This window comes from Erinaceus europaeus, chromosome 20, assembly GCF_950295315.1.
Source record: "Erinaceus europaeus chromosome 20, mEriEur2.1, whole genome shotgun sequence".
In the NCBI taxonomy this organism is placed as follows: Eukaryota; Metazoa; Chordata; class Mammalia; order Eulipotyphla; family Erinaceidae; genus Erinaceus; species Erinaceus europaeus.
Window position 1 is genome coordinate 15,671,194 of NC_080181.1, and position 13,469 is coordinate 15,684,662.

The 13,469-nt window shown below is 54.0% G+C and overlaps 1 protein-coding gene across 2 annotated transcripts in view; it reads left to right on the forward strand.

Moving 5' to 3' along the window:
• The first annotated feature begins 496 nt into the window (after positions 1-496).
• DSCAML1 (DS cell adhesion molecule like 1) overlaps positions 497-13,469 on the forward strand; it is a 309,373-nt gene continuing 296,400 nt past the window's right edge. Inside the window, exon 1 of one of the 2 annotated variants that reach the window (XM_007522968.3) lies at positions 497-712. In XM_007522968.3, coding sequence (XP_007523030.2) covers positions 499-712 — 214 coding nt within the window. In that variant the 5' untranslated portion in view covers positions 497-498. The remainder of the gene's footprint in view (positions 713-13,469) is intronic. The other variant, XM_060179994.1, reaches the window with a different exon arrangement.

Genomic DNA, 13,469 nt, shown 5'->3' on the forward strand with positions numbered 1-13,469 from the left:
TCAAAATGTACCAACATTCAGTGGGGGGCAGGTCTGGGGTGATAGTGGCTTGTCTCATGGGGTTCCCAAGAGGCTGGCTTGCAGAAGTGACTGGGGGTTGGAAGGGCAAGGAACTGGGTTTTGAGGTGAGGAAGACCATCGGGCACCACCAAAGATTTCCTTCAGAGCAATGGATTTTCTTCAGAGCACCCATGGAGGTAACTGAGTCCCAAAGCACTCGCCTGGTCCAGGGGACAGGGAGTCCCAGGCCCCAAGCATGGCGGGCTCTTGGGCTCTTGTTACACACGCCTGTGCCCCTTCACGGGCTTGAAGCCGGTGGGTGGCAGGGACCCCTGGCCCTCAGAAGGCGAGCCCGGGTCAGGGTGGTGGGGTCCAGGCCGTCGCCCTGTCCCTGGGCTGATGGAGCAGGGGGCCGCCTGCGCTGCTGCGTTCAGCTCCAGGGTGCCGCGGGGGGGGGTGGGGGGGCGGGGAGAGCGGCCGCCTAGCCCAGCCCCGCGGATGACAGGAGCCCGGGAGCCAAGGAGGGAGGAGCCGCCGAGCGCCGGGCTGAGGAGCAGAGAGAGCGGGGCGCCGAGTGCGGGCGGCTGGAGCGCGCTGAGCGGGGACAGGCGCTGCCGCACGGCCGGCCACAGGACTACCTCCCCGGAGAATAGGCCTCTTTATGGCATGTGGCTGGTAACTTTCCTCCTGCTCCTGGACTCTTTACACAAAGGTGAGACCCGCGCGGCGGCGGGCGGCAGGAGGCGGGCGGTGGGGCCAGGGTGCCGGGAGAGCTCCGGGGTGGAGGGGAGGAGGACCCCCAGGTGCAGGCGGCTCGCGGGGTGGGGTGCAGCGGGGGCGGGGCGCCTGGACACCCGGCCAGGTCGCGCCAGGTGAGAGTCCGCTCCTGACCCACCGCGCGCCAGCCCCGGCCGCCAGGCGTTTGGGGGCGCACCCAGAGGGGTGGGGATGCGGATGAGCCCCTCATCTCTCAGCCCCTTGCTGGGCCGCAGCTCTGCCGGGACCCCTCCCCCAGCCTCTTATCGGTGCCCGCGGCTTGGGGGCCACCGCGGTGCCCCCCACCCCCGGAGGCGCGGGTCCTTCGACCCCTGTTCTCGGGAGTCCTCGCTTACTCGGACCTGCGGTCCCCCTGTGCAGTCGCGCACCCCCGGGCCGCCCCGACCCCCTGCGCCGTGCCGCGTGGCGCTCCTCAGTGAAGGGGTGCAGGGCGGCGACGGCGGGGGGCATGGGAGCTGGGTTCCCCGGAGCCCAAGTTAGTTCTCCGCTCCCGGAGGCCGGCTCCCAGCCACCTCGCCCTGCCGCCCCGGGGCGCAGCGGGAGCCAGTCACCTCGAGCCACGCGCCCCTGGGTCCCTGCTTGGGCGCCGGGCCGGCCAGCCGCGGGGCGAAGTCGCGGGCGGGGGTGGGGGGGCGTGTCCCCTCTCCAGCAGAAGGCGTTGCTAAGGGTGGGTCCAGGTGTCCGGCAAGCCCGGACCTGCTCCTGGCCGAGCTCGCGCTGGGCTGCAAGGGGCAGACGGTCCGGACCAGGGTCATCGTGCCTAGTGGACAGGGGGTCTCGGCCGTGGACGGGCCCGCGGGCACGCAGGTGGCGGGAGACCTGAGGGCCCGACTCTGCGCCCTGGCGCCGCGGAGCCCACAAGCGCTTGCAAGCTCAGGCTCACCTGCGCGGCCTCCAACTTTCTCCCTCGCACCCGGGGGGCGGCTGCTCCACCTGGCGCGCCCTGCCCCTGCCCCCGTGGAGCCGCAGTTCTCCACCTCTGGGCGATGGGGGAGGGGCGACCCAGCCTCGGGGCTCAGTCCTTCTGGGCGGGTGCCCCCGGGGAGGGAGGGATGGAGCCGGCAGCAGGACCGGGTGACTGACTGTGTGTGTTGTTGTTGTTGTGTTTGTGTTTTGGGGGGGTCATCCTTATTTTATTTATAAATGCCGCCCCTGTAGAAGCTGGACTGAAGGCCAAGATTTTGCTAGAGGTTCAGGTTCGGGGCGAGGGGCAGGGGCAGCCTTAGAATTCTGGACGAAGTAGTTGAGTTTCTCAGATCCGGTGGGGTCCACGGGGCGCCATGCCACAGCGGCAGGTCCGGCTTGGTTAACCCCTTGCCCCCCGCAGGATACCCACTTAAGAGTAGCAGGAAGCAGGTCTTCTGCTCACCCCCACCCCACTCCCAGCCCCCAACCTCGTCTCCCTCTCCCCAGGCTCTGCCTGCCTCCTTCTGCCCCCGCAGGCTGGCTCAGCTCACAGCTTTAATTACATTAATATTAAAAATACATAAGGTGAGGAGCGGCAGCTCTCTCTTTCACCAGCTCACTAGCTCTCTCTCCTACCCCACTCCCCCAACTCACTCCTTTTTGCTTTTCACCAGGCTGGAAAGCACAGGCCAGATAGGCTGCTCTCAGCCAGCTTTGCAGGCAGCACCTACCCCCTGGAGGCTCCACCTCTTCGTGGAGACCTCTTCCTGGGCCACCCCATTTATAGGGGTTCAGTCCCTCAGCTCATGCTCTCCACCTTCCAGAAGCTGGTCATGAATAAATGAAGCAGAGCTATTTGATAGGGAAGGTGCAGATGGCGGATGGGGGTGAGACAGGCCCAGAAGGTGAATAGGACTGCCTGAGGGAGGGACAGAATTCTAGTTCCAACTTGAGAAGGAAGTTGTCACAGGTCAGGGGCCTGTGTGGAGGCTGAAGGTGACAGGTGAGGGGCACCTCTGTGGCTTTTGGGGCTGTGAAGGAGGCACTGGCACCCCTCCCTGCGCTCAGAGACCCCAGCATCTGTGTGGGGCACTGGGTCTTCTCACAAGACAGGCCTTTCTTTCCCTCTGTGCCTTAATTGGGTCTTGGGTGCCAGCCTGGTCCCCAGGGCCTATTCTTCTTGGGGTGGCATGTTGGGGGGAGGGGGGTGGCTGCAGACGATTCGAATCAGTAAGAGCAGAGAAGATGGGCTTTGGTTTTTTTTCTCCCGTTGCCAGTTACCCCCACGGCACCAAGGAAAATGTAAATGTGAATGTTGGAGCCTGTTACAGAAAACAATATCCTCTTGCAATAATTTGTACGTCCATCTGTGAGGAGCGGGAGGAGGCAGAGAGAGAGAGAGAAGAAAACAAGAGGAGATGGAGCGTCCTCTGGATGGAATTAAGCAGTTATTGAATGTGTTTTAAGCTTCTGTTATTTCCATTCCTCTTGAAAGACCGTTTTCCCCTTCCTTTTCGATGAAGCCAGAGCTCAGACCTGTTCTCCCGAACAAAACCGGGAAGGTGTTTTAATAATCAGTTATCAGGTCTCCAATAACTGCCTTATTATTGCCAAAACAAATCCGGGTTTGGGCAGCCAGATGAAGCCCAGAGAGGCTCTTGCCACTGGTACATCTGTGTTGCCTGCATTTGCATTTTTACTGTGTAAAAGAACAAGCTTCCCCGGCACTAAAATTCCTGTTTTCTAAAAGCCCAAATAATGGGTTGCATTGATTTTTTTTTTTCCCTCTCCCACCCCAGCCTCTCTGATGGGGACTCGTGGCTCTTCCCTCTCAAGAAGACCAAATTAAAAGCCTTCGTCAAGTCATTAAGAAAAAAAATCTCTAACATTCTCGGTTCAGTGTCTAATTAAAAGGGGGGGCATGGGGGATGCCTTTCAAAAACCTTGTCATGGCAAACACAACTTCCGGGCAAGGACTGATGAGTACCCACAGGGAAGGGGGTAGGTAGATGGGCAGAAAAGCAGAGAGGACAACGGTGGGAGGGGGTGCTGCCATGAGGTCTGCTGCCAATCCTCTTCAGCGCTTCGTATTTCTGGGCATCAAAGTCAGCTGCCTTTAATACTTCTCTGCAGCAGACTGGGGAGCTCAATTCAAAACAAAAAGCAAGGAAGCAGTTGACCCAAGGGCAGTGCTTAAGTTAGAGGATCCCAGGAGATCCAAGTTATAGGCTTATTTTTCTTAGATTGAGGGACAAGGAGAATGTGGGCCAGTAAACTGGGGGGTGGGGGGTGATGGGGTGGCCCCTAAGATGCTTTGCTAAATAGGAAGCACCCAGACAAACAGGCAGGGAGGCCCCCAGTTACAGGGTGATGGTCTGCCTAGTATTGGCCTTGGGCAGAGGGGCACAGACCTCAAGGCCCCTTACCTTCCCTGTGCCTTTAGGAATGTTGTCCTTGGGATTTACTGGGCTCCTTGCTTGGCCTTATGAAGGATGCTTTTGGTGGATGACTTGAAGGGAATATGGATGTTCAGAGAGCTTTTTGTGTTGGGTAGGAGGAGGGGAGGGTGTGCAGATACTAGGGTAGGATTTCTTCTCTCCCACATGATCTCGGTGGACAGATTTCTTGGGGACATTTCAGGTTGTCTAGAGGAAGAGCTCCTAGCTCTAGAAGTGCTGTCTCAGCCCCCCTCACCCCCTAGATTCTAACTGGCACCCAGCTGCCTGAATGGGACCGCCATAGACAGCAGTGATGGCAGGGTGCCAGGAACCCAAGGGCAGACCCTGGATTTGCATATCATTTGCATGCCAATTTGCATACTCACCTAGCCAGGCCAAGAACCTCGCCCTCTGTGAATAGCATGGAGATCAGCCTTCCTAGCAGTCCTCCAGTGGCTTTCCTCTGCCTGGGTCAGGAGTGCCGCAGGAGTGAGGATGACCTGTGTTTTGAGTAGTGTTTATCTCTTGCCTCTGGGCTTGAGATGGAGGGACACTCAGCACTGACTTCCTTATAGGATAAGTCTGGAACTCACTATTAGGGTGCACTGGGTGGCAATAGGCAGGGACACCTCAATGCAGATCACACTTGGGGTATGACTTGTCCCTTTTGTGCTGCAGGAAGAAGAGGGTGCAGAGTGGATACACCAGCAATAGGAATCCAGGGCAAGCAGTAGCCTTCTGATGAGTGCACCTGTACCCCAGACTGAGAGGGCTGGGTGCGTCAGGATGCAGTCAGTAGGTCAGTAGGTGAAGAAGCAACAGTCTGCAGGGAGACAATATACTCTGTCACTCTCCTGGTTTGCCAATACCTGGCAGGGAGGTGTGCAGCACCTGAGAGGTTCAGGGAAGAGCCCCACTTCTTCCCCTGCCATTATGAGAGCAGCTCTGGGCATGCACAGTGTGGTGCTTCCCATGGGGCCATGGGAAGCAGGTGCTGTGGTCATCCTGAGCAAAGAAGTGGGGAGTGATGCTTGAAAGGCAGCTGGGGTGCTCCCTCCTGGGGAGCCAGCTGGAACACCAGCAGAGGGGATGTGGTTTCAGGGCTAGTTTAGTCTGCATTTTGGGGGTCCTGAGTAGCCCCCACCGGCAGGTGTAATTTTGTCTACACAGCTATGAGTAGGGAGCTCATGGGGTTTCCAAAGCCTATAACTCAGAGCCCCAAGGTGTGGGGTGGAGTGTGGGGGTGGAGAGGGACCTAGGAGGGGAACAGAGCCTACACTCCCTTCTTCTCCATTGCTTCAGCCAGAACGCTTTCTATATTGGAGCTGTGAAGAACAAGAAAAGACTGCACCTCATGGGTGTGATGGAAATTTAAAATCAAGACAAGTGCTCCCTTTGTATCCTGGCTCTGCCTGCCCTTCACTTGATGTGTGTGTGACCTAGGTCTCAGTCTCTCCTGCTGTGAAGTGGGGTTGGAGGATATAATGCACATAAAGTGGTCCCAACATAGGAGGTGCTTGGTAAATGTTAGGCCTATATTTTTATCAGTGCTTCTGTAGTCCTCCCCCTAACCAGGGCCCCCAAAGATGTGGCCAGGTCCTGTACTGAGGGCATGCAGTTCGGGTTGAGTCAACTTTGTAGCAATAAGACTGAGTGTGGTGGCCAGTTCAGGGGACATCACAGCTTCCCTTGGTCATTTAGCTGGGAAACCTGTAGGACTTCTCAGTGACTGAGGCCAGCTCAGTATCTGGCTGGCTGTACCTGGAAACCCTTTCTCCAGCATCAGTGGGAAAGTTAAAGGCAGAGGTAGTCGCCAGACTTGGGCCCAAGGGCCAGGCAGTGGCCAGCCTGACACCTGCCAGAGCAAGGCAAGCATGCTTGTAAGTGTGTGCCCTGGTGGTGCTGAGCAGATAGGATTCTAGATTTGATGCAAGCCTAAGTTACGGGCTGCATAGGGTGAGGCCCTCACTTCCCCTCTCCAACCCCCCCCCCCCACCAAAGTAGACTTGTACCCAGATAGATTACTGTCCTTGTTGAGCTGTGATGTGTATAGATAACCCCTCAGCCACCCTTAACCTGGGAGGTCTCTGGGCTGCTTCCCCCCTCCCTAACCAAATATGCTGTGGGGAAATGACATCTGACCCCAGAGGTCAAGTGCAGCCCAGGGCAGGATGCAGCCTGTGAGCCTCATGAGCATGTGGGAGGCTGTGGGCACAACAGCCTGTGTGCTGTGCCTAACAGATGTTAGTCCAGTGCTGCTTTAGTGTGAGCAGCATTAGCCTTGGGGACCCCCCGCCTCCACCACCCGGCTTTTACTCCTCCACCCTACCTCCCTGTGCCCTTGCTCTTTGACAGTTTCCGAGGCCACCATTTTCATTAAGAAAAGATGTTCTAGTGCTAGTTGAGAACTCATTAAGCCATGGTATATGTGCACTGGGAAAAGCATCTTCCTTGTGCCTGGAAGGAAAGCTCAGCCTGTCTATTCAGGCAAGTTAAGCAGCCTTGATTTGCTACTCTGTGAAATGGGCAGCAGAGCCCCTGCACTGGCTGCCCCGGGGTTGGCTATGTTTGCCTGTGTGTGAGAAAGGTGAGGCGCACCCACCCACCTATCAGTCATGTGATGGAGCTTTGTGAACTGAGCCAGGCAACATGGAACCACACACATGTGGACCCCAGCATGCCAGCTCCAGTCTCCTAAACAGCCCACTGCAGCGGGAGGCATAATTACTGTCACTTCATCACACAGGAACCACGGAGGTCTCACAGCTGTGTGGGCCGTCTCCCCCTCATGGGCCCCCCATATGGAGAATTTTCCTAGCCTTTGCTTTTCATCAGCATGGGGAACAGCTGACGAGGCACAGCCAGGCTGACAACAGTCTTCTAGGAGCCGGCTTGGCAGAGTCTCCCATGGCCCTAGCACCCAATGGGAGCAGAAAGAGCCTACCTGTCTGCTCCCTCCCGAGGTCTTAGGTTCAGCTGCTCTCTCTAGGCCTCTGGACACACACTCCCAGGTGATATTTCCTTCAGGGAACCCTCAGACTTGTGTAGAAAGAGCAGTAAGCGCAGGGCCCTACCTTGTGTGACCTCTTTGTTTTGTCCTTGGTTTTGACCAGAGCACTGCACAGCTCTAACATATGGTGGTGCTGGTGGATTGAACTTGGGGCCTTGCCCCTGGAAGTCCTGTGCTTTATTGCTGAGCCATTTCCCATGCCCTGTGTGACCTTGCTGGAGGTGACAGTAGTGGTCCAAACCCAGGCACTGAGGACCCTTCTGAGTCAAGTTCAAAGATGCCACGTCAGGATGCTGAGTCAAGTTCAAGACTGCTTCTGGGGAAATCTCCAGAGCCATGGGGCCTAGGGAGGGAAGGGGTGAAGGCCCTTCTGGGAGCACTGGATCATCACCAGCTCCCCTACTGACTGTAGCTTTTCCACCCACACTGTTCCTTTTGTCTACTTTTCCAGCGACAGGAAGTGTCTTCCTGTCAGTAACCCATGATGGGTCTTCTACTCTGACTCTGCAGAGCTCCAACTACCATTCAGCTAGCTCTGCCTTGGTTCTGTGCCCTGCTCCTGTTTCTGTTTCTCCTAGACCCCACAGAGCCTGGTACAGACAGGGGTCCTGCCCACAGAGACCTCCCTCCCCTCTGCACTCCATCCCATGGCCTCCATGATGCTTCCCCATGCCTGGGTCTCTGGGTTCTGGTATCAGCATGGGAAGAATGGACAGGGCAGTGGAGGCTGGGGTCTACCCACAAGCGGCCTGCACCTAGGGGCAGGGGACCCCGGGCCTCACACTCCCATCTGTAAATGGAGGAGATTGGACAAAATAATCTCTTAAGTCCCTCAAGCGTTAACAATCTAAATCTAGGATTCTCTGGGGACAACTGTGCTGTCTGAGCTGACTCCCTAGAAAGAACTTCCCAGCCTGCCTCTGACAGACTCCGTCTAGAAGAGGCTGGAGATTAAAGAGTCCGCTGGGCTGTCAGCTGTCGCTCCTGACTCCTCCTTAGGGTGGAGGATGCCTGACTGTCACTGGATCATCCAGGTTTCTGGTTGCTGGTCACAGGAGCTTTGTTTGTGCCAAGAATTTTTACAAAAGGAAAAATGATCATTTCTGCTGGACAGAGGTTGAGCACTGCCCTGGGGCAGTGCTGTTTACCATGGTGGGACCACAGTGCTTGGAAACTGGGGTTGGGACCTTCTGGTTCTCTCTGCAAATAGGATTGGGAGCAGTGACATCTAGTTGATAATAGGGTGGCACTAGGGATAAAAGCCCAATTTGGGGACAGTCATGAATTTTTCTGAATTATCACACCCTGAATTGCTTCCCCTTTCATCAGAAAAACCCCCTTATGATATATGGTGTGGAACTCAGGACAGTCTGAGTTGCAGTGGAGAAGCCAACTGAGCAGGGTGCCTCCTTGTACAGTGCTGTGGTCCTTGAGGAGCCAGCTGGTCTCCAGGATCTTGTCTTTTTATCTGTGAATGGGGTCTTAAGCAGGCATTGCATCAGAGGACTGTTGTCAGGCACCAGGCAAGTGCTAAGGAAAAAATGATGGCTTTTATGAGATGGGGAAGGTCGTGGCAGAGCAGGGAGATGGCAGGGTCAGAGGCAGGACTCCATCCCACCTATTTTGTCGCAGGAAAGTGGGGCCAAAGCACTGTTGTGGTCTAGGGAGTTCCCCCTTAACCCCTCATTTCCTCGGCATCTAAACCATCCTTAAGATGTGGACATTATAATAGGGGCCTCATTTCTTCTTTAAAAAAATATTTATTTATTTATTTATTCCCTTTATTTATTTAACCAGAGCACTGCTCAGCTCTGGCTTATGGCAGTGTGGGGGATTGAACCTGGGACTTGAGAGCCTCAGGCATGTGAGGGATTGAACCTGGGACTTGAGAGCGTCTTTGCATAACCATTATGCTATACCCCACCCCTATTTATTCCCTTTTGTTGCCCTTGTTGTTTTATCATTGTAGTTATTATTGTTGTTGTTACTGATGTCATTGTTGGATAGGACGGAGAGAAAATGGAGAGAGGAGGGGAGACAGAGAAGGGGAGAGAAAGATAGACACCTGCTTCACCGCCTGTGAAGCGACTCCCCTGCAGGTGGGGAGCTGGGGGCTCAAACCGGGATTCTTATGCCAGTCCTTGCACCACCTGCACTTAACCAGGGGCCTCATTTCTAGGAGGATCCAGAAGGTCCTTCCCAGGGTTTGATATGGAGTCAGGTCCCACTAGTGTATCCTCCTTGGACCCAGTTTTTCCAGCTGTGGGATGAAAGTCAGCAAAGGGAAGGAACTACTGTATCTCTCTGTAATGAAAATCTTGGGGTGACTGTGCACCTGAGTTATTAACTCTGCAAATGAGTCTAAGAACCTCGCCTGACCATATCTACCCAGAAAACTGCATGAGACTTAAGGATAGAGGTCCTTTTGCCACATGCTGTTGTTAGTGATCAGGGTACTATGATTTTATGAATTTAATCAGCAAATGAAGTTAATGAATCTGGGGCCACAGTCCTGACAGCCACATACTGAGAACTTTATGTGGTTGGGAAAGGTGACACTGAAGTCCAGAATGGATTCATTCAAGTTTATTTTATCTACTTCATATGAGCTAAGAATTTCATGTGAGATAGATAGATAGATAGATAGATAGATAGATAGATAGATAGATAGATAGGAGCCAGAGCATCACCCTGGTATAAATGTGGTTCTGGGGATTGATCTTGGAGCCTCAGTCCCAGCTGAGCTATTTACCCAGTCTCAAAGATTTGTTTTTATGAGAGAAAGAGAATGATAGAGACCTGAATACTGCTCAGCTCTGACATGTGGTGTCAGGAATTAGGAAGTCCTATATCTAGTGCTGAGATGTCTCCCTGGCAAAAATGTAATGGTCATAAACCTACTTCTCCTGAAGAGCATTACCCTGAGTGTAGGCAGAGGACCACCTGCACCACAAGTGTTTCTCAGTCTTGTAACATATTGGCTGAACCTGCTCTGAGGAACCTGCTCTGAGGAGCTGCTTTTCTCAAGCTGGCTTTCCAGGTGATTCTGTAATGTGACAGTGTTAGAGAATTGCTGCCTTGAGTTGTTATTATTATTGTGAGGGAAAGGTAAATATTTGTTGTGAAATATTGATTCCACAGACACTGCTTTACTGCTCTACTGATACGATACTTAAAACAATACCAACAAATACTTTGGTACTAGGTACTTCCCACCTGCCAGAAACTGTCACATATATGAACCCATCCAGTCTAAAAATGCTTAAGATAGAAAGGCTTACTTCCATTTTATAGATGGGGAAACTAAGGCACAGAGAGGAGTGGTGCTTTTGCCTGAGGTTCTAAGTGGAGGAGCCAGGATTAAAACCTGGGGAGCCTAGCACCCAAGTTTGGTGGCTAAACTACCAAGAGCTAAGAGCTAGGTGCTCTGTGTTAGGTGTAGGAGGTAGAGTGGGGACTGAGACGGAGCTCACCGCCTTGCAGGGGTGCCTTCTGTTACTCCCATCCAGTCCCCCAAACACCCACACTTTTCCAGTCTAATCTCACCGCACCTGGGCAAGAAGCCCCTCCCCAGACTCCCACCAGTCCTGGGGTAGGGGTGTTACAGGCACCCTGCACTAGTGACCCTCCTGGGTTGAAGGTCTAGAGAAAGGGACCAGGAAGTAACCTAAATGCCCCATGGAGGTAGAGCTGCGAGTACCTCCATTCCCTCTTTGTCATTTATAGGGATCAGAGGTGGTGACATGCGGTGAGCCCATGGGCTATTGGGAAGAACCTCAACTGGCCAGACATCCCCATTCCACCCAGGTAGGTGGGGTATCCCCCACCCCCTGGGACTGTGCCCTACGGGGGTGTCCAGTTCCAAACTAGTCCCAATGGCAGGCCATGGCTGCAAAAGGTATTTAGTTTCCAGCTGTGACCCTCAGAGTGGCCCCCAATGCCCAGGGGGCGATTTCTGGTTTAAAAATATTGCTATGCTATCTCTATACGTCTAATCTCCCAGCGATTTGGAGGCCGTTTTATGAAGCACGGCATTGGGGTGGTGCTCACTGTTAAACGGCGGAGAAGATTAAATGGGTTTAAGTCTGGGCGTCTGTCACACCACCACCGAGCCCATAACTTCCATTTTCTATTAAAAATCCATTTCCCCCTTTGACCAGGAGGAGCTCCGCTGTTGATCTGAGCATCTCTCTTTATTTATGAAGTGCTCCCCCTCCTCTCTTTCTCTCTGTAAATATGCCTGCTCCTGTGGGCAGAGAGATATGGATCTGGGGGGAGGGCTGGGGTTTCAGGGAGAGCCGGAGGTTCCTGGCTGAAGAGAGGCTTTCCATGTCGAGCCTGGCTTTTGCAGAAGTGAAGCAGGAAGCTCATAAAAACTCCCCAGTTCTGAACTCTGTGGTCTTGGGGTGGAGAAGTCTCCAGTTTGCAAGACAGGCAGGCTTGTGCTGAATTTATCTGTCTCCTTTTCTCTATGATTTTGGAGAATCCCCCACCCCCAGCTCATGCACAACCTCTTTGTCCTCACCTGTAAGGTGAGACTCTGAGACCCACCTTGTACCTTGTGTGAGGACCAAGTGAGCAATGCCCTTAAGTGGGCAAGCCTGTGCCAGGCAAACTGTAGGTGCTCAATCCATGCCAATCCCTTTGGAAAAATGTTCTACAGCATTAGCTGGGGAAACAGGTGTCCACCAAAGCTGAGGACCACAGTACTGCAAAGCTCACCTGCCTACATCAGGGGATCTGGCTGCATGCACCTGCTTTTCCAAATTGGCAAACCTCCCCATTGTCTCCTACCACGAGGCCAGCGTGCCAGCCCAGCTGTTTGAGCCTCTGTTCCCTAACCCCCAAGCTCTTGCCTGACAGGTTTCTGTAGGGTCCTCTACACATGCCACACCCACTCCTGCCGCCAGGCCGTGGATCTGACTGTCCTCACCCAGCAGTGGCTTCCTTTGGAGTCCCTCTCACCTTTGTACAAGATGTTCCTTGCAGGCTCAGTTCAGGATACCACCTCTGCCATTCTCCCAGTTTTTCCTCTGCATGCTGGTTATATTACCTCTCCTCTCTGTGCTTCTGGTCTGAAGCAGGACTCAGTGTCCACATTGCTCTGTGCTGTAGGCGAGCACCTTCCCTCCTTGCAATGCAGGGCCAGTCTCCCTGTTCTGTGACTTCTTCCACCATGCCTGCCCACCAGCCTGCTGAGCACCTGGAACTTGGTAAATATCTCCTGAAGGAACCAAGGTCTGTCCTGCTCCTGGATGAGGGAGATCCTGGGAGGGGAACATTGGCAGGGCAGGAGACAGCAGAGAGAGAGGAAGTAGAGGTGGCATTGGCTTTGAGCTCTGCAAGGTTGCATTGTGGAGCTATACCTTCCTAGGCACCTTCTGCACTCTGAACCCCAGGGGTTGGTGGTGGGGGGAGAGCTGGGGCCCAATAACAATCCCATCAGCCTCACCCCAACAGTCAAATGGCCTCACTATCAGGGACCAAGTTTGTAAATATTTTCCCTTAATGGTTCAGTGGCCTTGTCGGGGCGGGGGAGGGGGGGGAGTCAGGAAAGATGGTGCAAGCTCCCCATTTGTACATGAGCACCTGGAGGCTCAGAAAGCCTAAGTGACTTGGTTGAGGTCACACAGTGTGAAGATCAAGAATGAGTCCCAGGGGGAGAACAGACTCATCCCAGGGCTCTGATGGCTATGACATGTCTGAACTCCAACGTCAGTTTATTTGGCTTTGTCACTGCTCTGAAGATTCAGCCTGGGAGCCTGAGATAGAGAAGTCCCCACCAGAGAGGCCCCAGATGCTCTGCAGTCCAGGTGAGGCCCTCAGGACCTTGCTATACCCCCACCCCCAACACCAAGTGATGGAACATACCCAGTACTACCAGCACCCATGTGCCTGGTCTTCAGTTTGGCAGAGATCTGAGATACTTGGCAATCAGTGCCTCAGTTTCCCCTTTATGAGTTTGCTCCTTTCTCCTGGCAGGTTAGGTGAGGTTAAATTAATGTTTATTTAAGAACTTCTGCATTCCCACCTGACAGATGCCTTGTGATGGTAAAATATGAGCCCCATGTAAGTGCAAAATGCTATTGTTTTACACCTGAGGGTGATGTTTCATAATGGCAGTGTGCTGTCAGGGCCCTAAGAAGAAATGAATGGTTTGTCTAATCCTCCCCCAGCAACCCTCGACTCTGAAGACAGCGGCCCACATCCTGAGGGTGGGAGAGTTATGAGGCTACTCACCCTTGCCTATAAATCTGCTGTTTCATCAGCCCTGACAGGTGGCTGGACAATCTCGGTCAATTCATCAATTAAATCTATCCATTTGTAGTTGCAGAAAA